The 27,176-nt window shown below is 37.7% G+C and overlaps 1 protein-coding gene across 1 annotated transcript in view; it reads right to left on the reverse strand.

Annotated features, from left to right (window-relative positions):
- Iqgap2 (IQ motif containing GTPase activating protein 2) overlaps positions 1 to 27,176 on the reverse strand; it is a 247,439-nt gene that overhangs the window by 133,949 nt on the left and 86,314 nt on the right. The window contains exons 2-4 of the mRNA XM_048800107.1: positions 22,656 to 22,812; positions 14,026 to 14,103; positions 10,216 to 10,292 (exon numbers count right to left, since the gene is read on the reverse strand). Coding sequence (XP_048656064.1) covers positions 10,216 to 10,292; positions 14,026 to 14,103; positions 22,656 to 22,812 — 312 coding nt within the window. The remainder of the gene's footprint in view (positions 1 to 10,215; positions 10,293 to 14,025; positions 14,104 to 22,655; positions 22,813 to 27,176) is intronic.

Below are 27,176 nucleotides of genomic sequence, written 5' to 3' on the forward strand. Positions count from 1 at the left end.
GGAAAGCTGGGAATGGATCCACCATTTGACCCAGCTATTGTCCTTCTCGGACTATTCCCTGAGGATCTTAAAAGAGCGCACTATAGGGATACTGCCACATCAATGATCATAGCGGCACAATTCACAATAGCTAGACTGTGGAACCAACCTAGATGCCCTTCAATAGATGAATGGATAAAAAAATTGTGGCATCTATACACAATGGAGTATTATGCAGCACTAAAAAATGACAAAATCATAGAATTTGCAGGGAAATGGATGGTATTAGAACAGATTATGCTAAGCGAAGCTAGCCAATCCTTTAAAAACAAATGCCAAATGTCTTCTTTGATATAAAGAGAGCAACTAAGAACAGAACAGGGAGGAAGAGCATGAGGAAAAGATTAACACTAAACAGAGACGAGTGGGGGGAGAGAAAGGGAGAGAGAAGGGAAAGCATATGGAAATGGTAGGAGAACCTCAATGTTACACAAAATTACATATAAGAGGTTGTGAGGGGAAAGGGGGGGGAACAAGGGAGAGAATTGAACAACAGCAGATGAGGTAGAGAGGGAAGATGGGAGGGGAGGGGAGGGGGATAGTAGGGGATAGGAAAGGTAGCAGAATACAACAGTCACTAATATGCCATTATGTAAAAACGTGAATGTGTAACTGATGTGATTCTGCAATTTGTGTTTGGGGTAAAAATGGGAGTTCATAACCCAATTGAGTCAAATGTATGAAAGATGATATATCATGAGCTTTGTAATGTTTTGAACAACCAATAAAAAAAGAAAGAAAAAAAAAGAACATAAGCAACAATAACTGTTGGCGAGGATGTGGGGGAAAAGGCATACTCATACATTGCTGGTGGGACTGCAAATTGGTGCAGCCAATGTAGAAAGCAGTATGGATATTCCTTGGAAAACTGGGAATGGAACCACCATTTGACCTAGCTATCCCTCTCCTCGGTGTATATCCAAAAGGCTTAAAAACAGCATACTACAGGGGCACAGCCACATCAATGTTTATAGAAGTACAATTTAAATAGCTAAACTGTGGAACCAACCTACATACCCTTCAGTAGATGAATGGATAAAGAAAATGTGGTATATATACACAACAGAATATTACTCAGCAATAAAAGAGAATAAAATCTTGGCATTTGCAGGTAAATGGATAGAGTTGGAGAATATAATGCTAAGTGAAGTTAGTCAATCCCAAAAAACAAATGCCAAATGTTTTCTCTGATATAAGGAGGCTGATTTATAGTAGGGTTGGGAGGGGAGCATGGGAAGATTAGAGGAACTTTAGATAGGGCAAAGCGGTGGGAGGGGAAGGCAGGGGGCATGGGGGTAAAAAAGATGATGGAATGAGATGGATATCATTTCCCTAAATACATGTGTGAAGACACGAATGGAGTGAATATACTTTATATACAACCAGAGATATGAAAAATTGTGTTCCATATGTGTAATATGAATTGTAATGCATTGTAATAACAAATTAGAATAAAAAAGAAAAATATTATTGGTTTAATTATCTACTATTCCATCTCTGATTTTTGAATGTATGTTCACCATGAAATCAGTCTGTCATTTTCTTTGATGATAATTTACTTGCTCTGTTTTGGTATGAAGGTTATTAACTGACTTCAGAAAATGAGTTTGGAAGCTTATTTTCTGCAACAGATTGTGTAAAATAGGAGCTACATAAGTAGGAGTTTGGTAGAATTTTTCGATATAATATTGTCAATGTCAGCAGCTTCTGGGGCAAGGGAAGAACCTGATCAAATTTAATATTTTCAGTTGTTATTAGCCTTTACAATTTTTTTTTTGTAAAAAAAGAAATTGTTTTCTTTTTTCTGATACCAAATTTGTTATTTTAAGTTTTTTCACAAAACTTCCCACTTCATCTAGGTTTTTATGTTTAATTCTCTTTGGTTCCCATAATATTCTTGTCAATGAATTTTAAATTAAATTGTTGTCCAAATTTATCAAATAAATACTTTGATCTTGTGTAAATAAATAAATAAATAAATAAATGTTTCATGTCGTTTTTGGAAAGGGGTAAGACAGCTGTTCTTAATCATCTTGATATAACTTTGTTCACATTATGTCTTGTTCATTCATTCACTAAATAGTATTTATAGAATGTCTCATATAAAAAATATTTTTCTGTACTATACTAACCCTAAAATAAAGGTGTTTGGGCTGCCATGAAACAGGATTAGCCGGGTGGGGTGGTACATGTTTGTAGTCTCAGCTACTCAGTAGGTTGAGGTAAGAGGATCACTTGAGACCAAAAGTTTGAGGTCATTTTGGTTAACATACAGTGACCCTGTCTCCAAACAAAAACAAAAAACATAGGTTTGTTGGCAATATGAAATAAAGGAATACTTATACTTAACAAAAGTGTTCATTTACCCTTTTGGTAATAATTAGGTACCTCTTTCCAATTATACTTTCTACTTCTCCATTGTACACTGTAACATTAATACATATTTCACAATAAGCAAACAACTTAATCCAACTAAAAGTCACCACAAGGTGGTGCTGGAAAGTTAGCTTTTTGGATGGAAGAGTCTGCTTCTAAATTTAAATCAAAGATTTTCTTAAACTTTTTATTGCAAAAAAAAAAAAAAACACACACACACACACACACCTCATTTGCTAAAAAGTTTTAGGAGTATGTTTTCTATTTGACTTTGTTTTTCAACATTTATTATTGCTGATGTTGAAATTTAAACTGTTAGCTTTAAAGAGATCACTTTTCACAGTGCAGGAGTTTTATAGTGAAGGTTGTATATAGGTACTTCCAAGCAGATCACTCAAAGGGGTAAATGTTTATTAGGAAATTGTATTTATCCTGTATTCCCAGGACCAAAAAAAAAAAAATTGGCAACAGCAAACTGCTCCTTCTTAAGCACTTCAATTGAAATGAGGTCATTTATTACCTGAAGTGTATAGGAAATAGGGTCTTAATCTTAGGGAAAAAAAAATCTACCGAATATAAAAAAATACCAACCACATGTAGCTCTTCAACTCTGAACTTATTAAGTAACTCTTAGTGCCTAACAGCCAATATAAAAGGCAGGAGCCGTGGAATTAATGTCACCAACACTTTCTGTATATAAGAAAGCACTTGGTGTGAACTAGGGAGCCCCTTATCACAGAAACAGGCTGGCAACAGAGCGGCTGTCTTGAAGTAGCTAAAGCCTCACTGGCCCAGGTACTCCTATCTGTACAAAAGATATTAGTGAAAGTCTGGAAAGTAATAAAGAAAAGATAGAAAAATTATGATTAGGGCCCGGGTTGTGGCTCAGTGGTACGGCGCTTGCCTAGCATGCTTGAGGCACTGGGTTTGATCCCTGGAACCACGTAAAAATAAAAAATAAAGGTATTGTGTCCATCTACAATTAAAAAATTAAAAAAAAAATTTAAAAGAAGAAAAATTATGATTAGAGTTTTTTCTATTACTTTAAATCCATGCATTTAAAGTTCCTACAGTAATGAAATGCAAACTTAAAAGGCAGGATTTGGGTTTATTTCAGCTCTTCTGGATCACATCATGTGCAGCTCATTTTGGGCCATAACATGTGGGATGAATGCTTGTAAATCAAAGCCTCATGGCACACCAGAGAGACCACAGGACTACAATCAGAAGCCCTGGCCCCAGCCCCCAAACTGGCAGTATCTGGATATGCAACTATGATCTGGACCAAAAAAAAAAAAAAAAACTTCCCAAGGTCCTTACAGTTTTCAAGCTCTATGATTCTGCATTTTAAGTGTTTTGGCTATAACTTTTTTATTTTTAGAAATTATTTCAAACATTTACAATTTTCACTTTAAATGTAAAAATAGCTGGGAGAAAGAATCGGAAACTGACTACATAGACATCAGCCTTTGGTATTTTTCAGGTAATTAGGGGGATAACCTCTTAAAACTATTACTTCTCTCCAAAAAGGTGATAGTTCTCTAAACAGGTATGTTCAAGTCTGATGCCACTGTTCTATTAGTTTTCTTAATAATGAGGAAATGTCTGGCTCTCTCTGAAGTCGACGGCCAGCTGAATGGGTACTAGCACACGTTCAGTTATCATACACCTGATTTTGAATCTCAAGTTAATCATTTACTAATCATGTGACCTTAGGCAACCTTCCGGTTACTATGGCCTTGGTTACAAATGAAACTAATAATAGTACCTACCACAAGAAGTATGCTGTGAAGATTAAATTAGATTACACTTGTGAAGTACTTCGAGCCGTGGAGAAATATGGTTAAAAGCTCCATCAATGTCACCCATTTTTTATTTTTATTGTCACTACTATACTCTATTAAGTAAATGTGTCCTTTGTAGACACTTAATTGACAACTTACCACAGTAGTTTCCTCTTTCAAAACAAAGAATCTTTTACTATTTTTCCTCACTAACTCCATATTTGAAATGGTTTTATCTATGGTACCAGATTAGTTTTTCCATTTTAATCACATTATGCAACTGCCAGTATCATGTCAAAATCTAGTGTTCTACACCTAATTTTTAATCCCATACAAAAGAAATCCTGAGGCAGCCTTATCACAGGGAAATTAATTCAGTTAAACTTCTGAAAAGTGAAAAACATAAAATCTAGAGACTTCAAGTTGCAATCAAAGGTGTATGTGCTATGTTAGGAAACAGAACACAGTTTTCCGCTTGAAAGAGCTTGGAAATTAGTAAGACAGAAAGATTAGTCATAGTATTAATTCAGATGGGAAGAGCAAGAGAGAGGATGCTCCATCTGGGACATGGGGAGAATTTTGAGCAAGGAGTGACTTAAAAGATGCCTGCCTTAGGGCTGGGGCTGTAGCTCAGTGGTAGAATGCTTGCCTTGCAGGTGTGAGGCCCTGGGTTTGATCCTAAGCACCGCATAAAAATAAATAAACAAATAAAGATATTAGGTCCATCTACAACTAAAAAAAAATAAATAAAAAAAAAGATGCCTCACTTTCATCCCAAATAATGCCATCTCCAGATATCCCTCCTGAGAACACGGGATTAGTCTGTCCTGGGAATATAGGATAAATACAATTTTCTAATAAGAGGTACTTAATAAGTTCAGAGTTGAAGAGCTACATGTGGTTGGTACTTTTTATATTCGGTAGATTTTTTTTCCCCTAAGATTAAGACCCTATTTCCTATACACTTTAGACTAGGACTTTGTCTTTAGACTTGTTCAGAAATGCAAATATATGTGTTGTAAGAGATACAATCAATTTGATATTTTAGGGAGGAAACAGTTCAACTGGTTTCTTAGAGAGAAAAAGGGTTCTGAGAGAATGGAGTGTTGAGACTAGGAAAGTTATGCATTAATTACTGAGGAACAGATTCAAAGGAACCTGGTAGACCACACAGCCACCTGACTGTATACGATTGCTGGGGAGAGTGATACCGCCAGCTATTGGTAACAATAACCTGCTTCCCCACATGTTGAAGTATAACATTAGAGACGTACACCAAAGCAAGCATATAAAGCAGGGTTTATTTTTAAAAAGGGTAATATATATTTGTCCTGGGAGGGAGAAGGGGGCCATAGCTGGTTTCCTTGTATCTCAGTAAGTGACAAATTCCTGAAGAATATCTTCAAAGCCAACCTAGTGGACAACACAGCCACCTGACTGTGCAGGATTGCGGGGGAGAGGAGCCCTCTTCCACAAAGAAAGCAGTCAGGGTATTTGGAACAGCTGGTCAACCAGAGGTAGGTCTGCCACAGCTGTTTTCATCACAATGCAAGCCCTGAATGTGTGCCATCTCAGCATCATCAATACACTTAAAAACCAGACTGCTGAACACAGCTACAGAATCTGGAACAGTTATCCTTACACAGAGGGGAGGCAGACAAATTTTTAGTTTGTGGTTGTCAGTGTAGCAAAATCTTAATAGGCAAATAGATTTCATAGTTAAGAAAAACAGAATCCAGCTCCCTAATTATGTTAAGCTAGAAATACCAATATGAACACATGACTTCAAAGGGATTCCTTGGAGAGTAGACGATTCTGTTTCTTAAAGCAAGAAGAATCAGAAATAGTATATGGAAATCTGGTTGAAAACATAGGCAAGTATATTTCAAGGAACACCAGGGGCAGTGCTCCAGGGAGCTGCCAGAAAGAGGTCTGCCTGACTGAACTGAAGCAATCTGGTCCATCAAAAAAGAAGACAATGATCTTGCTTCAGTCTGTGGAAAGCCAGAAGTTCAAAGCAATAATCCACAGAATAATATGCAGAGTACAGAAAGGAAGTTGTTACACAAAAAAGATAACAGCCCATGCATAATTATTTGTTTTAATTTCTAAAAGGGGAGTGTTATTAAAACCTACTTGTTGATTCTACATCTATTTATGGAATACAGATGCGTACTTGTTTCCTATATATATAATAGGAAAGAATAAAGATCAAGAACTCTGAATAAGCCAAACAATTCCAAAAAAAAAAAAAAAGAACAAAAGAAGTATTCCAAGATAAGGAAGGACTGTAGAGTATAGGTGGTGACAAAAGTAGTCAGGTGGAGAGAGAGAGTCTGGCACTAATGTTCACAGTCAATAATGAAGCAGAGAGGACCCATAAACACGATCCTAAATGATAAATCAGCCAAATGGCCTAAAGAGCATTGGGTAGAGTCAATCCTTTGTCTCTCAGGAGATGCAAACCTCTAGACAGTCCAACTAATCTCAATAAAAAATGAAAAAGGCATACATAAGCTTTTAATAATGTTCACAGGTCAAGCCAATACATCATTATGACAGGACAAAGGATTGTATAAAATTGGCCAAGCGAGACAGGAAGTAAATCATTGCAGGGCAATGGGGGTGGGGGCACCAGACTGTAAATAAGAATCTAACCTGAAAGTCATGTACTTACAAATAAAAAAAAAAAAAAAATCTGACTGACTTAAGCTCAGGATGATACTGGTGGCCAAGGTCTGACTCACCTTGGGAGAAGAACCTAAAGAGGTTCCGTGTTCTCAGCAACATTGATATGTTCAGTTGAAACCAAATCTGTAATCACAGCAAGTTTGAGGGGGTATCCTTGTGTTTCTGATGGTGCTAATATCATGTTATCTCTGGGTAAGTAGCAGAATAACAAACAACTCTAGGAAATGTCCAAATGAGAGAAACTTGAGGTGTGGATCTTTCTGAATAGGTTCCAGTTTGGTAAGTATATAAACTGTATCTGGGCATGTCATCTATTCTTTAAGGTACTTGAAGTATTAAAAAAAATTACATCGATTGTTTTTAAACATCACATAATTATGTAAATTATTTATATCCAATTGTATAACTAAAGTTTAAAAAGTGAACATTTGTTTGCTACCACTTAAGTCTTTAATAATAAATTGAGTATTAAACAACACTACACACAAGTGTTTTTCCCCCTCCATGTTTGGAAGGCCTCCAGACACTCACCAAAAAAAAAAAAAAAAAAAAAAAAAGTCAGTGTAGTAACTAGTTAGCAAGACTTTCATTTCTTGAACTGGCTCCTTTTCATACACAGACTTTAGAAACATTCCAAAAGAAGCCACAAAAGGAAAACATGCCATATACAGATTTTAAGTCCAATCACCAAAATAGTAACAGTGGTTTTCACTTGGTATTGAGATAGTGGGTGTTGTGACTTTTTCTTTTGACATTCCAATTTTTTTCACAATGAGCATATGTTACTTTAAAAAAAATAAGAAAAAGATAAACATTTCCTGGGGAAAAGTATAAGGCCACCCACCATGAAGGTAAGTCACTCTATATGGGCCAGAGCTTGAGAATTTGCCCTGGGGCTGCTGTTGCGACATTCTCTGGAGTCCAGCTTGAGAACACCAAGCTAGACTGACAAAGGGTTCAATGAATGATATAGGCAAAGAGACTGGGGTCAGAAATAAGATGAAAGAGGTGAGGGGTAGGCAGGTAAAGGGAAAACAGACACAGATAGGAAGTCAGGGCAAGAAACCCAGGGGATTATGGGTTGTAAAGCCCAAATCAAGATGACAGGGAACAGGAGACAAGTTTGGTCAGGGCCACCAGCTAACTCTGTAGATTAAGTCAGGCCCACAGGCTGGGGCAGGAGGAGAGCAGTGCCTGGCAAGCTTAACTACCTGGAGCAATTTTTCTCCTAGCTCTTGAGCTATAATCAGAATTTCCAACTTGCCTAATTCTCTGCCAGGTAATGATAACTCTGTACATGTTTGCTCATTTTCAGCATCATTTCTAACTGTGCTGCAAGGGCAAATTTGCCATACTTAATTCAAGGATGATGCTACCCTGTTTCCAAATGTGTCTTGTCCAACACAGCTGAAAACAAGCCTCACATGAGTGATTGTATGCATTCTAAACAGAGGCAGGGAAAAGCTTTGACAAAAATATCTTTAGAAACACTTTTGATTTCTCAGTTCCATAGTGAGAGGTAGCCACAGAGTACAGAGAAAAAGTAAAGGATATTCTCCCAGGGAATGTTATTTACTAAATAAATGTTGCTTTCAAAGAGAGTTCCTACTTAAGGTCAGATCTAGCAAGTGACAGGACCCAAAAGGAATCCCCTCCAAGACTGACAAAAAATAATGGAGTAACGGAGAATAAATTTCCAGAAAACATTACATCAACATTTGCATGAAATTGGCAATAGTATGTAAGAAGTTGCTCATTCTTTGTTTACCAAGCTGTTCAATTCATTGATAAAACTATAGCAAACATACATTTATAAGCCTTGGTGCCATTTTATAGAACTTTAGAACAGTGATACCACCAGAAAGGATCTTAGCACACCATTTCTTTATAAGTTGCTGAATGTGAACATCCCCAGTGTCTACTTTAGAAAATGAACATACGCTTCCATGAGACACCCCACAAGAATGCTACAGATTTGGAGATTAGCACCATGATGCATGGATATGATAATGCCATTAATTCAAGGTGGCTGGCTTAGCAAGTCACAAAAAACGGTGCTACATACAGTGTTAAATGATCATTCTAAGCTCTGAAAAGTGTTTGATAAGGAATATAAGCAACACAGTTGAAAATATCTTTCAAGATAAGTACCCAAGAAGCTTTGTAAAAACCTGTTGACATATAATACTTTAGCCCCATAGAAGGAGTAAGGCAAGAATGGTTCTTCCCACATTATTTAAAGATATTAGAATTTTAAAAATCATAGCAAAGTCACCTTCATTTGGTCTATATTTCTACCAACTATCATCTTCCAAAGAAGTCTCATAAGTAATGACTCGGGGGAAAGTCAAATTATATGACATAATCAAAATTTTTCTCTAGAAGACCAGCATTGCAATGAATTATTATAGAAACCTTTTCCTTTGGAGAGGAAAAGAGCCAGGAAGAAGTTAACATAAACCCCTAGGCAGAATATCTTGCCAGGAAAATGACTTCTAGTGATATAAACACAAGGCAGATGTTGTAAAAGGAATTTAAAATTTCATTAAACATGAAGTCTTCCAACCATTACCTGTGTTCACACAAGACAATAGCTACAAGCTGGATTTTTTAGAATCATTTTTAGTTAGCATCTTATTAAAAAAGAAATCACAGTTCCTCCCAAGCCAACAAGATAAAAATCATTTTTGAAACAATAGAATTTCAACATTTTCATACATTATAAAAAACTGCTATAAAACAATTAATGTGTCTTGATTTATCTAATTTAGGGCAACTTCTGTGTTTCTTTCTTATCCTTACAGTACAAGTTCTATTAAACAGAAAGCAAAAAAATAAAACCAAAAACTGTCCTTATACTGGATTTTCTTAATAGATGGTAAAAATTGAATCACACTGATAATTTTAAGAAGAATCAAAGAAGAATCATAATGACTATTGTAGTGGCTCATTTCATATATTTCAGTTACATTTTTGCAAACTAGATTATAACTCAGGAATGTAGTAGCACATTATTATTGGATTCCTTTAAGTTTCCACTTAAAATTCTCTCCTTGTTTTACTTAAAGGTCTTTGATTCACTTTTCGGTTTTATATTTTGAACCATACTTTTAAAAGTCAAAACATTTTTTTTCTTTTTTTTTTAAGTTCAAGGATGGTGTTTATGTGACAACTATTGAATTTTGTACTATTAGATTCAAAACTGAATTTAATAAAAAATTTCAGATTATTAAATTTGCTTAAGAGTTTTCACAATTGAAATTGTAGTTTTATTTTAAATCTACTTCCTAGGTAGTCTCTTAGCTTTTTTTTTTTTTTTCCCCACCTTAGGGCATGAATGCAATATATCATTCTTGGTATGTTTTTCCGATCATAGACATCTGTTGTTTCTGGATAAAATATCTGGAAAACAAAAGAGACAACGTGTTTATTATGTGTTGATTCTCACAATCAATTTAACTCCCCAGATACTCTGATTGGCCTGGCTATTCTATATTTGTTCCAGTGAAGAAAGCCTCTCAACTGTGGCTTCATCTTGCTCTACAGACAGACCAGTCCCGAACCTAGTTCCCTGCCTCTCTGCATGCCTCTTTGGGGCCAAAAGAGGAGGGGTGAAGTTCACAGTCAGCCTTTCCACATGGCTAAATCCATAGTCCTGGGCGGCAGTGTTTCTCTCTGTATCCTCACTCCTGTGACTTCTCATGGGCCTGAGAAGGTGGCCTTCTTACAGTACTTTACAACAGTATTAAAAAATTGGGGGCTGGGGTTGTGGCTTAGTGGTAGAACGCTTGCCTAGCACATGCGAGGCCCTGGGTTCGATCCTCAGCACCACATAAAAATAAATAAAATAAAGGTATTGTGTCCAACTACAACTAAAAAATACAAATAAAAATAAAAAAATAAAAAGTTGATACATCGGGCTGGGGCTGGGGCTTAGTGGTACAGCACTTGCCTAGCATATGTGAGGCACTGGGTTCGATTCTCAGCACCACATGTAAATAAATAAATTAAATAAAGGTCCATCAACAACTAATAAAAACATATTTTTTAAAAGTTGGTACATAGTTCTATGAACATGAGTTCATTCATATACAACACCCACACATGGGTTTTTGTTTCCACTTAAAGTAATACCTTTCCACTGAATAAAATCTAGAAAGTTAGTGAAGTATGAAGGAAAAATACCTATAATCCCACCTATACTTTTACTGTTTTTTTTTTCTATGAGTCTCTTTTTTCTTATGTTTATGTATACATGAAAACAAAATTGTATATATCTAAAGCTATTCAAAATACTTAATAAAAGATGACAATTAAACGTCCTCTTTATAATTCTTTAATAGTACTATATCTAGCAAATGCATACGATTCTTTCATATTTTTGAACCATAGCTTAACCATTCCCTGTGGCTGAACATTTGTTTGGTTCCCAATTTTTTCCTTATTCGAAACCACTGCAGTGAATGCACTGGCATTTTTGAGTATCTGATTTCTTATTTTAGATAATCATCTAAATATGGAATTGCTAGATTGAAAGATCTGAGCATCAAGGATTTAAAGAAAATATTTTTACTTGTAGATGGACACAATACACACAATATTCACACTGTTTTTCTTAAACTTAAAAAAACTAAATCAGAAACATATTTCAAAGGGGACACACTAACTTTTCTGTTCCTAAGCAATGCAAAAATGAATCATTAGGCTTGAAACTTATAAGAGTTATGTTGAGACTAAACATAAATGTCGCTTGCTTTCAGTAAATATTTTACACAATTTGACATAAAAACTAACATCATATGCAAGATGGTAGTATTTAATATCCAAGGGCAATTTTCTATTGGACATTGAAAAAAGCAGAGAAAAGAATAAAGCAAAGTTTCTCAAGCTAACAATGTGTAGTTTCTACACACTTAAAGAAATGTCTGTAGCCTGGGAAGTTTTCAAAGGCCCTTCGAGCTTTACTTTTAATATTTTCTGTCAGTGTCAGTGAAAAGAGGCTTCTTGATTCAGAAGAGCTAGGTTTAAAGCTCTATGTAAGTAGAGAACGACTACAATTCTCACCCTACACCTTGCTGTATTATTAAACTCTCCCCATCCCCCTTTTAAAAATGAGAACCTTCTACATTCATATTTCTCCTGAAAAATCCTCATAAATGTATCTTCCTTCAGCAAGGAGATGGAATCAACTTGCAATTAACCAGACTGTTGTATTATGTCTCCAGCCCCTTACATGGTGCTGAGCTCAGAATTAATAAAAAAAATTAAGGGTAAATCACAGACAAAATTAATCCAACACACTGTTAGCCTCTCAACCCTAAAATATAATGTATCAATTACTTCATGATAACAATCAATATTAAAATAGAATCTGCTCTATAGATCACTTGTTTGGCCCCAAAGCTCACAAAGGTTTTAATCATATCTATTGAATTACCTGGTTGTCTTAATCAGATGTTGCTTCACTAAGAAAAATCCTATTCAAATTTGTTTACCACCCAGACCCATTTAATACCCAGAAATATGAATTCTATATGACAACTAGTGCCCCAAAGTGATAGCATTTAATATTCTAGGCACTATAAGAGAAGGGAAACTAGGCCAGGTACACACATATAATGGCACACACATATAATCCCAGCAATTCAGGAGGTTTAGGCAGGAGAATTACAAGTTTGAGGCCAGCCTCAGTAACTTAGTGAGGCCCTAAGCAACTTAGTGAGACCCTATCTCAAAGTAGAAGAATAAAATAAAAAGCACTGGGGATGTAACTCAGAGGTAAAATGCCCCTGGGTAAAATGCCATCTCTAGTACTGAGAGAGAAAAAGAAAGGGAGGGAGGGAGGAGAGGAAGGGAGAAAAGAGTGGGAGAAACTAGATTGATAATTTCAAGAAAAATGAGACTGCTAAAACAGAAATGAGCAGAAATATAATGAAAAAAAAAGCATTCATAATTTACATTAAGAAATCTTTTTTTTTTTTCTTTTGGTCATGGTGGGTGTTTTTAACAGCAAATCTGGCTTAATCAGGAGACAACACAGATCTTCATATGTTGGTAGCTATTGCCTTTTCCTCAAGCTGAAACCCTCCTAAATCACCCTCTTAAAATAGCTGTATCAACTAAGCAATGCAAAGAATTGGGCTATTGATACATATGATGGAGCTCAAGAATAACACAACAAGTGTAAAAATGTCAACCTCGTCTACTGTATGATTCCATTTCATGTCATTCTCAAAGTAACAAAATTAGTAGTAGATAACACATTAGTGGTTGACAGGGACTGGGCAGTGGGAGGGATATAGCATAAAAGACCACTTCTCTGTGGTAGCTGTATCTTGACTGTGGTGGTGGCTACACAAATTTATTCATGGGCCACAACTGCACAGATCTACACACTAACATTCTCACAAATGAATGCATGTAAGAACGGTGAAAATTGAATAAAGTCTGTAGTCTACTTACATTCACACCCCAGAATCAACTTAATGCTGTACTACAGTTATGTAACACATCACTGTTGGAGGAAGCTGAATGAAGGATACACACATAGGTGCACTATTTTTGCAACCTCCTGTGATTTTATAGTTCTTTCAAAATAAGAAGTTCAAGTAATAGCTCTATAACTTTTATCAAATAAAATTTCCTCCTTTCCCCAAGGTATTTATTTCTCTCACAAGCTTAAGAGTACTTGCTCCTTGAATTTAACAAGCATTGAATCCTTACAGAGTCAATGAAGATCTTTTCAAGAATAAAAGCTACAAGCCTCTAGACTTTAAAATTTAAAGTGATTGTATGATTTATAATAATTTGGGAAAATAAATTGATAATAATTTATAGTGATACAATGAGACAAAGGAGTTGACTGTCTTAAATCAACCATCTATGAGCTGAAGATTCTTCTGATCTTGTTTATGCATACACACTTTCACCTGGCTGCTGTCATGTTGTACCCCTACCTCATTCTGAGTTCTTCCATCTATTACTTTGCATAAGCCTTTCAATATTTTTGTTTGGTTCTCACATTTCTCATTCTTGCATTAACATAGTTCAGTCTGCCAAATCATTTGTCATAATGAGGTATTTCTGCACCACCTTTTCGTCTCTCCAGTTCAGGATCCAGTATGTGAAGGCTTACCTTGGGTAGTCCAATAGACTCCATGGCTCTCAACCACTGGACGGTATTATCTGTATGTCGAAAATGAAGGCCAGACTTCTAATGTGAGGTTAGGAGGGGGAAACAAAGAAAGAAAGACCACACAAAAAGTGAGTCATTTGTAATAAAGTTTTTCATTAGCAGGATGCTTTTCAATTGTATTTTTCCAAGAACAGAGTTATTAATGCTTATAGAGAACAAATACAGACACAATGAAAAAAAAAAGATTACACTGTATCTCAGCAATATGCACACTTGAGTAATTCTCAACTTGAATCTCAAATACCATTTAATGTCTAGCATATGCCTAAGGATTACGAAATACGTGTGCACGTGCACAGGCGGTCATGCATGCATGAACGTATATACATGTGGTGTAAGATTTTGGTAACCATGGTTGAGAAGCCTAGCAACTTCAGGAAAAACTGGATTTTTATAAGACAAAATGCTCTCTTTTCTTTTTTCCTTCTAATCATGAATGTAATATTTCTGTAGAAAACCTGGAAAATACAAAGATGAAAACGCAAACCACTCTTTGATTCAGAGCTAATTTTAGTACCTGCTCCTCTTATAATTTAATCATAATAAAAAGTAAAATCTTCAGCAGAAGTGTCTTATAAAACATTTTTTTTACATGTACAATTCTTTGTGTCTTCCATTTCTTCTTTACAGTCTTAATCAGCCACTTTTTCTGTAGTCTACAAATAAAACACCCTTGCCTGCATCTCATTATTTAGATTAATGAACCGCTAAGAGTCTTAAAGTGATCTTATATTCTTCACTAATTAGACATATAAACAATGTTATCTAGTTTTTCCATTTTTAATAAATGTACAAAAAATAACTATATAAAGTTTCATCATATAACTAACAGCCAATGGCAGAGAATCACATTTAGAAAGCCTGGCTTTTCCCACTTTCTATGACCTTCTACAATCTAACATAAAATATAAGAAAATTAATATTTTTGACAAATGCTTATGCCTTTAAATAGTGTTCACTATTTGCCATTGGAGTATGCACTTCAAGTACTTTATACAAATTATTCTAATTTTCCAAACACCCTACAAGGTAATTACCATTACCATTTTTTTAAAGATGAAAAAAGCCAGGCTAAAATGAAGAAGTAATTTACCTAAAGTCAAGTAACTGTTTAGTGGTTGAAAATCTTCCTTGTGCTAAAACTCCCCCAGGGGGGAACACTGGACCTAATGATTGTTTGATGGTTCTTTGGAAGAAATTAGCTAGTTGCTTGAGGGAAGAAGAAAGTGTGGGGTGAGAGGAAAATGAAAACGGGAAGGAGGAAGGAGGGAAGACAATAGAAAATCCAGAGCATTAGCTACCAGGCCATAGGGTTTTTTGTTTTGTTTTGTTTTAGTTGTAGATGAACACGGTACCTTTATTTTATTTATTTATGTGGTGCTAAGGATTGAACCCAGTGCATCACATGTGCTAGGCAAGTGCTCTACTACTGAGCCACAGCCCCGGCCATAGTGTTTTGACTGTTTGTACCTAGCACAAATAACTTTTGCAGAATACAAGCCACTCAGTGACAAAGAACAAGTGATGCAGTGATGAAGGAACAAGACAGAAGCAATCTTCAATCAAGTGTGAAGGAAGACAGAGACGAGGACTCTGCACCACTCAACAACTAAATGTTCTCACTTAAAATAATACTCAAATGTCTTCAGCTAATATGAGTTTCTTTATTGATGACAATCTAGTTCCCCATTCAGTCTTGCTGCCTCCTACATCAAAATGACCAAGACATCAAATTGAGCCAGCTCCGGTCCCAAAGAAAACTAGTCTTTGTACCTAAAAAATAGTTTTTTAAAATCACCTACGACAAGCCCAAATCTACGCTGAGCCTTTCACTTCTTCTTCCAGTGGCTTCATGGATATGCATTTTCTTTTTGCTCCAATGAGTTAAATAAATGCAATTTATGGGTTTTTGGTTTCTTTGGCTGATGGGCTTCAGCCATCCCAAATAATGTAACAAAGACACCTTATCTATTTAGTGAAGTAATCCTAAGAAAGTTCTAAATCCTACAGAGCCCTCAGCCCTCAGCCATAAAGGCTTCTTGGAGCTGCAGAGATTAAATTGAAAACAAAAGAAAGTATTTGGTTACAAAGCACACCAGCAAATGTTAGATGTTGTAATTAGTATATTACATAACTGGGCTTGAAACTTTTATTCATCTGTCAGGTAAGATAAAGATACATTGCTTCATGTCAGAGGAACTGAAGGAAAGGGCAGCTATCTTGGTCATATTTTTATAGCAAATGAAGCAGATTTCAAATTCTTTGTTCTAAAAACCTGAGAAATTCTGACTTCAATACCCTACAGTCCATGTTACGACTTTAAAAAAGTACACTTCAGTGAGAAAATTGTCACAATAACATATTCAATCTATTGATTTGTTTCATTTGCTTCATTATAATGAAAATGGTCTTCCAAACAGGCTCAAAATAATCTCAGTCCACTGTAATTATTTTTAGTGAGTCTATTTTCTTTCATTAGTTCTATATATTAATACCAGACTAGATGGCATGATTGTGATCATACTTAGCCAATGGATACTTTTGTTCATAACTTTATATTTCATATAGAAACACAAATTCTTTTCATTTCATATACAGAGTACATGCTGATTTTCTATTGCTATTTCAATGCCAGTAAACAAGTTTCACCTAGTTTATTTTATTTTATTTTTATTTTTTTAAGAGAGAGAGAGAGAGAGGGAGAGAACTTTAATATTTATTTTTTAGTTTTTTTGGCGGACACAACATCTTTGTATGTGGTGCTGAGGATCAAACCCTGGCTGCAGGCAGGCATGCCAGGCAAGCGCGCTACCGCTTGAGCCACATCCTCAGCCCCGGTTCACCTAGTTTAAATTGTATAGATGAGAAATTATGTAAGTTTTATTTGGATGCTAACTTTCCACATAGTAGACATAGAGCATTTTAGAACTCTGAAGAAGCTTAGAAACCTATTATTGTTGTAATTTACTTATTTTATTGATGCAGAAACTGAGGGAGCAAGTATATACAACACCCGAGCTGACCTAACTTGTCGGTCTCAGGGCTAAGGTTCCCTTGCTGAATCTCTGACCCCAAGTCCAAATATTCTGCTCATTTTTCCACTCAGTGCCTCAGAACAACAACCACTGCCAGTGCTCATTGAGAGCGTTCATCTTTCAGGCACTGCACCAAGTGTCTTCTGTGGGTGATCACATCTGTTCCTCACAAAATTTCTACTAAGAGAGATACTGTTATTATTAAGCCCTATATAAAGTGGTGAGGAAACAGGCTCCAGGAGGTAGAATGTATTTTGCTTCTACAGTTTACATTGCCAACCACTATGCCTATGTCTTCCCTACCTAAGACACACCTAAATACCAACAAGCATTCATTATAAGCTCACAATTTTCAAGGCATTATTCAGAATTCTGCTTGTATCTTTGAGCCTTGTCACCCTGAGTCCTCTCCAAGGAATACCCTTCCTTCCTCTTCTTTCTCTTGTCCATTTCAGCCTGCTTGGGAACACTCACTGCTATAGTTTGAATTTATCTCCCCCAAATTCACATGTTGGAAATGCAAGCCCTAAATTAATAGGTTAACAGTTTTTGGAGGTGGGCATTTTGGAGGTAATTAGGATTAGATGAAGTTGTGAGGTTTGGGCCCCCATGAGTGGCTTTATTTAAAAAAAAAAAAAAAGGAACAAAGAACTGAGCTAGCACATTTGCTGTTCTGCCATGTGATGCTCTCTGTTATGCCATGATGCAGCAACAAAGGCCTTCAGCAGATGCCGGTGCCATGCTCTTGGACTTCTCAGGCTCTAGAAACATGAGTTAAATAAACCTCTGTTCTTTAATCACCCAGTCTGTGGGATTCAGTTATAGCAGCAAGTAAGACATCCACCCTGTCACCCTCTGCCTCAGCCATGGAAACCTTCCTGACCCCTTCACCACCCCCATTCCCTTTAGAACTGATCTCTCTTCTGCTGTCCACCAATGTCTTCTCTTCATGGCCCTCCATCAGTCACAATGCCTTCCCAGGCAGGCCACTGCCACCTGGACTGAATCATTCCCTTATGGGATGGACTTTCTTTCTTCTCTCCCTCCCTCCCTCTCTCTCTCCCTCTCTCTCACCTTCCTCCCTCCCTCTCCTCTCTCTCTCTTTTCTCTTTCTCCCCTGCTCCCACCCTCCTGTCACCTCCTCTGCAGAGAATGGACTCATCTTTCTAAAGCACACATATTGATCACATCGCAACGCCTGTGTTTATTGTTTCAGTGGCTTCCCCCACACACCAGATGACATCACGGCATCCTCTATGGGGCTGGTGGGGCCTGTGTGCCCTGTGATACCATCTTGGCTTCCTTCCTGGCTTCATCTCCTACCATTGTCCCTTGCTGCAGCCACTTAGCTCTGCAGTTGGGACCAAGTTCTAATCTTCCTCAAACTCTCACCATGTGGGTTCCCTCTTTCAGACTGTTCTTCCCACTCCCCACCCTCAACTCTGCACATGGATGGCTTTCTTCTCATTTTTTCAGCCTCAGAATAAACTTCCCTCAGAGAAGAACTGTCTTCTGCCCGTTGCTATGTCAATAACACGGGCTTTACTTTCTTCCTTCATACACTGATCCAAATTCTCAACCATATCCTTATAGTCTATCTCAACAGCTGTAAGCCTCATGACTTCAGGACCATTCTATTATTAGTATCTGCAACAGTGACTGGCACAGGGAAAGTGTTGGTAAGTATTGTATGAACAAATGAATTATTAGCATAGACTTTACTGGTTCAGAATCCCTAATCCAACAATCTGAAATCCAAAATGCTCTAAAAACTAAAACTTTCTGAGCATTGCTGGCACTCAAATTTCAAATTTCAGAGCATATTTTTATCAGGGCACAACTTTATCTTCTTTCCCTACCACTTTATTGCAATTTATGCTAATGTTCATCTATTAGAGCAATGGGTTTCAAATTTTAGTAGTCTATAAGAAAAGCATTTCCTGCAGGTGAATTATTAGAAGTACAATTTCCAGGGTCCCAGGCCAAGAGATTCTGCCTGACTCAGCAATCTGGGGTGGGGCCAGTTGGCCAGTTTTAGCACACACCTAGTATATGGTCCTGATGAAGGTCTGAGCATTATACTCAGAAGAACAGTGTCAGACTCTGAGCTCCTTTAAAGAATACCAAATAAAGCTCAGAAGATAGGAAAGGAATGAAGGCTTTGGGCTCACTTAAAACTACTATCATTCATTCCTTCACCTAACAGCTATTTTCTAAGTACCACTGTCGACCAGGCCCTGCACCATCAATTGACAACATAGCAGAAAAGGGGCACATGGTTCCTTCTACAAAACAGGACAATCTTTGCAATAAACTACAGCATGTCCCTGGGGGACAGTGATAGGTGCCCAGGACACATGGAGTAATCATGTACCCAGGCCTGGGATAGAGAGTGGAGGTAACCTAGAAAGAATACTCATAACTGGAAGGCTTAACTCTAATACCTAGGATATATTTCTAACCCTGAACAAACGAGGGAACAGGGTTATACACTGGCTGGCAGATAAAGAGGATCCAGCAGCAAGAAAGGTCACATCTGCCTAAATGAAGGCTATCAAAGCTGCTGATGCCAACACAGTGTCCTTCAGGACTCAGGGACATAGCCTTGCCTTGGGGATACCATGTCTAACAGGGGGATCATATTTTATGACTGCAGCCTAGGCAGACTCTGCAGCGAGAGCCGAAGTTCACTGAATTCATGGTTTCCAGATGGCACATCAAGGGGCTGGGCAGGGTTAGTGAACATTCCCTTGTGTTTCAACATCTTTGCCTCAGTCTCATGATTTAGTGCTCCTTGGAAAGGATCACGTGATGGACTCTAGTTCCGAAGAACACACGAACAGGAAGTTGTGTCGCCTATTCATGAAGATTTGTCTCTTCATTTTTGTATAAGAAACAAAAAGGCCCTAAAATACAATTTTATGACTACATGGCAAACCACTAAAAATTTCCATCAGGAACACTAGGCACTTTCAGGAACTTAATAAAAGGAAGGAAAAAAGAAAAAGCTCTGTTCTCTAGTGAAGTCACAAAGGGATAGTTTCCATGTGTCCTATGTTTTTCTTGTAGCTCAACAGCATGGAGGGGGTCCCCCACCACAGTTGGCAACAGCCTCGTTCCCTCTGCTGCTTCCCTTCCCCCAGCCCTTTCCTCACCATCACTTCTGCACAGCCCAGTCTTCCGGGGGCCTGATGGGCTGAGAACCCCAACTCAGAGCATTTTCCTCTAGTGATATCTTGCTCAGGGATGTCATTGCCTGCTTAGGCCCTGCAGGTATTTTGTTTCATAACAAGGGACTGAAAATATTTCCCCTGTCACCCTCCCAAAGAGGAGCTGATGTTCATTTAAGCAGTAGGATCTCGGATGCAAAGGGAAGGCTCCTGTTTAAGTAGCCCTGAGGCAATTTCATGAGGTCCAGAGCTGATCTGGAAGAAGACACCTGTATCCAAGGCCATAGTTTGCTCTGAGGCTCACATCCACTGAAGGTTTGTCTTCCCATCTGAGTCTCACTGTCCACAAAGCCAAAGCTAAAGGAAAATCTTCACAATTGTCCCTTCAGGGCAGCTTGAGGTCTATCCCAACTACAATTTATCATGAAATCTACATGGGGGTGTTGGCACTGACAATCCTAGATCTTGGTAATAACTATAATAAGAACATGAAACGGGCTGGGATTGTGGCTCAGCAGTAGAACGCTCAACTAGCATGGGTGGGACCTGGGTTTGATCCTCAGCCCCACATAAAAATAAAGGCATTGTATTGTGTCCATCTACACCTAAAGAATAAATGTTTTAAAAAAATAGAACATGAAAAAGAAGAAGAGTCAGACTCTAAAATGTGGACAAACATTTATTTTGTGGAGGGGGTGTGAATACAGACTTTTTTCTGCACTTCTCTGAATTTCTAAAAATAGTCATTGAACTTTAATTTTGGCTGACTTGGTCATTGTTTTATTAAAATCTTGTGAAAGACCATTAGTAGCTGGTTCTCAGAGTAAAACATATGACTTTATAAACCCAAACTTAAACAATTATTCACAACATTATTCAAGCAAAAAACTTGTGCTCAGTTGTCTTATTGTCTAGATGATGTAGATGGACTCAAAAGAGATTTGTCAAATGACCTTGTCCACTGTGAGCCTCAATGATTATTTAAACATTTGAGCTGAATTCAATATATACATTTAAAAAATATATTTTGTCTAAAATGGATTTTCCATTTATTTCATTTTCAACTATACTCAACATTGTCCCTGCAATTTTAAGAAAAATAGCATTCATTATAAGAGTCATAAGTTTTAGGAACACTTGAAAATCTGCAGATAAAAAAAAAAAAACCTTGATATGAAGATCTAAATATGAGCTGCAGATGTAGCTTGGTATAGTGCATTTGCCCAGAATGTGTGGGATCCTGGGCAAATAAAACAAACAAAACAAACAAAACAAAAAACAAACAAAACAAAACAAAAACTAAATACATTAAGAGAATAAAGAATGAAGTTTCAAAGAAACTTTAGAAATCTTGGCCTGTAGTTGATAAGAGATCACATATTCCAGGATAGAACACTATATATTTTAAATTCCCTTCTGAAGACATATCTTTAATGCATAAGCTTTTTATGTAGTTGTCTACTTTTTCCTTTTTCCATGTTTTAGTGGAAATTTTCAAATATTAGAAAGGAGGTGGAATAGTATAATGATCCCCTGTATACCCACCCCACACCTTCAGTAGTTATGAGCTCATGGCCAGTTTTGTATCATCTATCCATCCTTCCTTTGATTATTTTGAAGCAAAATACCATTTCATCTACAAATACCTTGATATATATATCTCTAAAAGATCTGGATTTAAAAAAAAATAATATAAGATTGGTGTTTACCATGATTTTTTTTCTCCCCCTAGCTCCTTCCAAATTTAAATAATGGTATTTTGTTGTCACTGCTGTTGTTTTTTCTTCAAGAGGGCTATGGCGACTTTTTATTTTCTGATTCTTCCCAAATTAGCCATGAAACAGTTCTTAAACAAGTTGCAAACAAAAAGATTAGTCTTATTTTGTTTTAAACACCAAACAGAAAAGAATTCCTACCTGGTCATTCAACATTACTACTTATTTTATTACATTGGCCTTAATTCTTTAGGGGCATAAGTTCAAGTCCCAAGTAGGTATTTAGTTCCTCAATGAAAAGTTGGGAAGCAATAAACTGTGTTGGTGGTGGAAAAAACAGAGGTGTAACATGCCCCCACTCCTACATTTACTGGCACTAATAAAGCTTCAAATGTCCTCCATGAAAGAATAATGGGGGAGGCATTGAGTAGCTTCCAACATGAGAGGTCTCTCAGCCTGGAAATAGAAACACTTTCCTTTTCAAAACTGTTGCTGCCTCAGGAATACTTATTAACAGTCTCCAAATACCAAGGACACCCCCTCTCCCAAATCTTTACAGACACAGTAGAAGTGAAGAGAGGAAAAGGAAGTGAAATACCAAACTTTCACTTCTTTTATCCAGAAGCAAAAACCATTTAGATCTTGGTTACCTTATAACGTGTTTGTTCCACATCATAGATCTTTTTCTCTGATACCATTTTTGGGGCAAAGAACTTGGCTAACTTCGCAAGGTAAACTCCATTCCGAAGCCCTTCTTCCAGTTCAGTGGTTGGGGGCAATTCTTCCACTAAGCAGACTTCCATCCACCTAAAAAGATTATAAAATGTGACTCCAGTTGGATAACTTTCTATAAATGCAGACGTGTAACATTTCTCCATGTGTGTTGGACACATTAACAAAGGGAGCAGGATTTCAAACATTTTCAGGTGTCAGTGGTGGGAAGGGACGACTTACTGGGCAGAATAAGGATTCAGAACATGAAAAGAGAAGGGGGCCTAAAAGCCCAGGGCACTGAGCTCATTATCATGCTAGAGCTTGCCAACTTTACCTTTATCCAAGGCTTTGCCAATTATCTTTTGTGCCAAAGAAAGGGAAAGGCCAAACCATTTTGTATGAAAGGAATTAGTCCTGACATTAAAGAAAAACTAATTCCAAGTTTATGAGCCCTTAGCAGAGGCAATTCTTTTACCTTGGTAAGAGCAGAGTCCAAAGTACAGTAAAATATGCAGTTGTTTCAGCTCAGAAATGACTATCAGGAAAGGGTCAGAGGCATGGCAAAGGTTATCAGAAATTTAGAAAGCAGATCAGACTTTTTGAAAGAACACTCACTCCCTTTGCCAACACCTTTATGGGAAACTACAGTACCTACTAGATTCTGAAAAAAAATATTTTAAACAAAGATCAGATTAAATCTTAGGACACTGTATCAGTATTATAAAAAAGAGAGCACCAAGGTCATGATTGGCTCAAGGACGCACTGTAGGAAAGAAGCCAGGCCAGTCCACGCACTTCACACTGGAATGCCAAGAGTGTGCCAGAGTAATGAGGGAGGGTGCTCTTCCTACCCATTCTCAAGTAGTCATTCTCTACTGCAAAACCTGAGAGGCAGGTGTATAGTTCTCAGTGGGAGAGTTCCCAGCTCCCTGCAACCCAGCCACCGATCCACACACTAATGAAACTTAATGTGAATGCCATACCTATCTAGGCAGGTCCCCAGAGAGCATCTGCATGGACAAACTTGGATCCCCTCAATATTTGGAAGACAGTAGAGTGCTATTCTGCGATATTAACAACCAATCCTTATTCAATCTGCAAATTCTTGTAGTTAAAAATTATACCTTCTAAAACTCAACAAGCTCCTAATAAATAAGGAGTAATTACTGACCATTTGTTAGGCACCATAAAAAAATGGAATATACAAGCTGGGCATGGTAGTGCATGCCTACCATTCCAGCAAATCAGGAGTCTAAGGCAGAAGATTCCAAGTTCAAAGCCAGCCTCCAGAAACTTAGCAAGGACCTAAGCAATTTAGTGAGACCCTGTGTTAAATAAAAAAATAAAAAGGGCTGGGGATGTGGCTCAGTGGTAAAGCACCCCTGGGTTCTATCCCTGATTCCAAACAAAACAAACAACTAAAAGGAACTATGAAAAGAAAAATAGAAAAACAAATCCTACCTTTAAAAAGCATCCAATACAACTGATCGCCTAGCATGTGTAAGACCCTGAGCTGGATTTTTAGCGCCTCAAAAAAAAAAAAAGTGTGTGTGTGTGTGTGTGTAATTGTGAAGCCGATGCAATTCCAAGGAAAAACCAGAGAACCATGCAAGAGATGCTCTATGCCCACTGCTACATGGTAGAGCACAATAAGAATGTTCGGGAATAAAGGGGGAGCTCTGGGTTATCACGGGAGAAATTGGGGAAATCATCAAGAAAGTGGTGTGATCTGGACTTAGCATAGAAGAATGGAGGTTTGGCAAGGCAAGAAGGAAACCATCAGCTAAAGAGCTGGACAAACCAAAGGCATCACAGAAACACGGCTGACTTGTTGTGAAATCCCAGAGGCAGCTGTGGGCCTTTGGGGGTCACAAGGAGAAAAGAGAAATGAGGCTGGGCATCTGCAGTCAGGTAGGCCTCTGGAGGACTGAGCCCAGGAGCCTGCGAGGAGAAGTGTTGACATTTGTTGCCATAGGAAGCAGGAAGCTCCTGGCAGCTTCACAGAAGAGGACTGACATGCTGACAGCAGTAATTACAGCAAATTAATCTACATAATGGATGCCTCAGAGACACAGTGCTGTCAGGCCTTTCCCACTGTGAGGTCCTGAGGGACTGGATTAGACAGGAAGAAATGGGAAGGGAGGAAGCCAAGAGACATTTCAAGGAAACTGGAGCAGGATTCTGTGACAGTTTAGGAAGAGGGGGATGGTCAATGGAAGGAGAAATAACACCAAAGAAGGCGTATGACACAAAGAGACTAGGATTTGGCTACCCAGTGATGTCTGGTATCACTGACGCCAGTCCCCTAATCTCTCAGGGCCCCATTTCTCTCCTGTGCTAAAGGATGGGGTAGTGGTGAGAACTGGATGATAAAGACCCCCTGTTCCAGTTCTAACATTTTAGGGATTTGTGAAACTATGAATGCAAGAAATAAAACAAGATAATGAAAAACATGGTTTTTTCTATGAGCCTTGCTTCAAATAAACTTAAGAGAATAATGGATTTGTTAAATTAAACAAAAAGGAACAAGTTATAATGCTGCCTTTAAAAAAACAGGCGAAAATAAGAGCCAATGAACTAGGCCAAGTATATTAGTCAGCTTTCTATCACTATAATGAAAAAACCTGAGATAATTGAATTATAAAGGGGAAAGGTTTATTTTGGCTCACAGCTTTGGAGTTTCCAGTTCAAGATCAGATAGACCCTTTACTTAGGGTTTCTTGTGGGGTGCCAGATGGCAATGACAGGGAGCATGTGGTAGAGAAAATGGTTCATCTCATGACCAGAAAGCAAAAGAGAAAGAGGAAGGGGCCACAATAACACAATTCCCTTCACAGGCATGCCTCCAGTGACCTAAGGAACTCCCACAGGACCTTTATCCTAAAGTTGTAGAGCACCTCTCAATAGCACCAAGCAGGTGGGGGGGCCACACCTTTAACTTATGGACCTTTGGGGGAACATTCAACATCCAAACTAAAGCACCAAGTTTCTAACTTAAATAAACTAATTAGAATACTAGGCTATTGCACATAAAAACACAATCTGTTTTCACCCAATGATGTTTTCAAATAATTATCTGAAAAAAGTGAAAAAATACACGGCAATATACAAATGTTTTATAACAACCTGATAATCAGTGTATATGTGTGTGCTAGGGAGAAAGGTAAATTGACAACTGGTAGACTTGCACTTTCTTTAAAAAGAGAGATAATCACGTCTATTTTTGTCTATATTAGAATATATGTGCAGTTGGCTAAAACACTGACAATACAAAAACTTAGATCACCTATGGTCTATTTGAAATATAGATATGGCTATATTTGTATTGGTTTTGGTTTTTTTGTGGGGGGTACCAGGGATTGAACTCGGGAGCCCTCGACCGCTGAGCCACATCTCCAGCCCTATTTTGTATTTTATTTAGAGACAGGGTCTCACTGACTTGCTTAGCACCTTGCTTTTGCTGAGGCTGGCTTTGAACTCATGATCCTCCTGCCTCAGCCTCCCAAGCTGCTGGGATCACAGGTGTGTGCCACTGCGCCTGGCCAGAGATGGCTAATGTTATGACATGAACTGCTCAAAGACAAAGACCATTTCTTCTTTCTCTTGATAGTCCTCTAATACTTGGCAATCTGTCTACAAATAGTGGATATCCAACAAATGGCTATTAAATAGAAGATTCTTATGACTTTTCCAAACATCATGGTTACATTGTAAAATTTATTAGGATACTGACAGGCTTACAAAATGTTGTGGTTTTTTTTTTTGTTTGTTTGTTTGTTTGTTTGTTTTGGGGGACTGGGGATTAAACCCAGAGGCACTTAACCACTGGGCCACATCCCCAGCCTTTTTTATGTTTTGAGGCCAAGTCTCACTAAGTTGCTTAGATATCACTAAGTAGCTAAGGCTATCTTTGGACATGCAAGCCTCGAATTTCAGCATCCTGAGCTACTGGGATTACAGATATGCAACACCATGCCCCATCAAAATATCACATTCTTACAACATTAGGCATCAATGGAGCTATCTCCTTTTCACTGCCATTAATACTGGATTTTAATGTTTCATAGGGATTATCATTAAATCTTCACAATCACTCTACATGGAAGAGATCCTACAGATTTTGATATTGTTCTCAGATCCTGATGATTTTTTTTGAGATGATTCCTTAACTTTTCTGAGGTTCAGAAAACTCAAGGCCACACAGCTGGTAAAGTAAAAGAATTCGATAAAGCTGCCAGGGACCTCTACCCCTCTAATTCCAACCTTTACTTCCCTTCTCATAATTCATTCAACAAGAACAACAACAAAAATTGGCTCCTCCAGTCTGGGTCACAGCCTAGTACAAAACAAAAGTCATAACAAGACCCTCCCAGTGACTTCCAGAGCAGAAGTTTCATGGTTTGAAACCACAAGTGCTCTATGATTCCAGGATAGGTGCTATTGTCTCAGAAATCCCT

Source organism: Marmota marmota, unplaced genomic scaffold (assembly GCF_001458135.2).
Source record: "Marmota marmota marmota unplaced genomic scaffold, marMar, whole genome shotgun sequence".
NCBI classification, from domain to species: domain Eukaryota; kingdom Metazoa; phylum Chordata; class Mammalia; order Rodentia; family Sciuridae; genus Marmota; species Marmota marmota.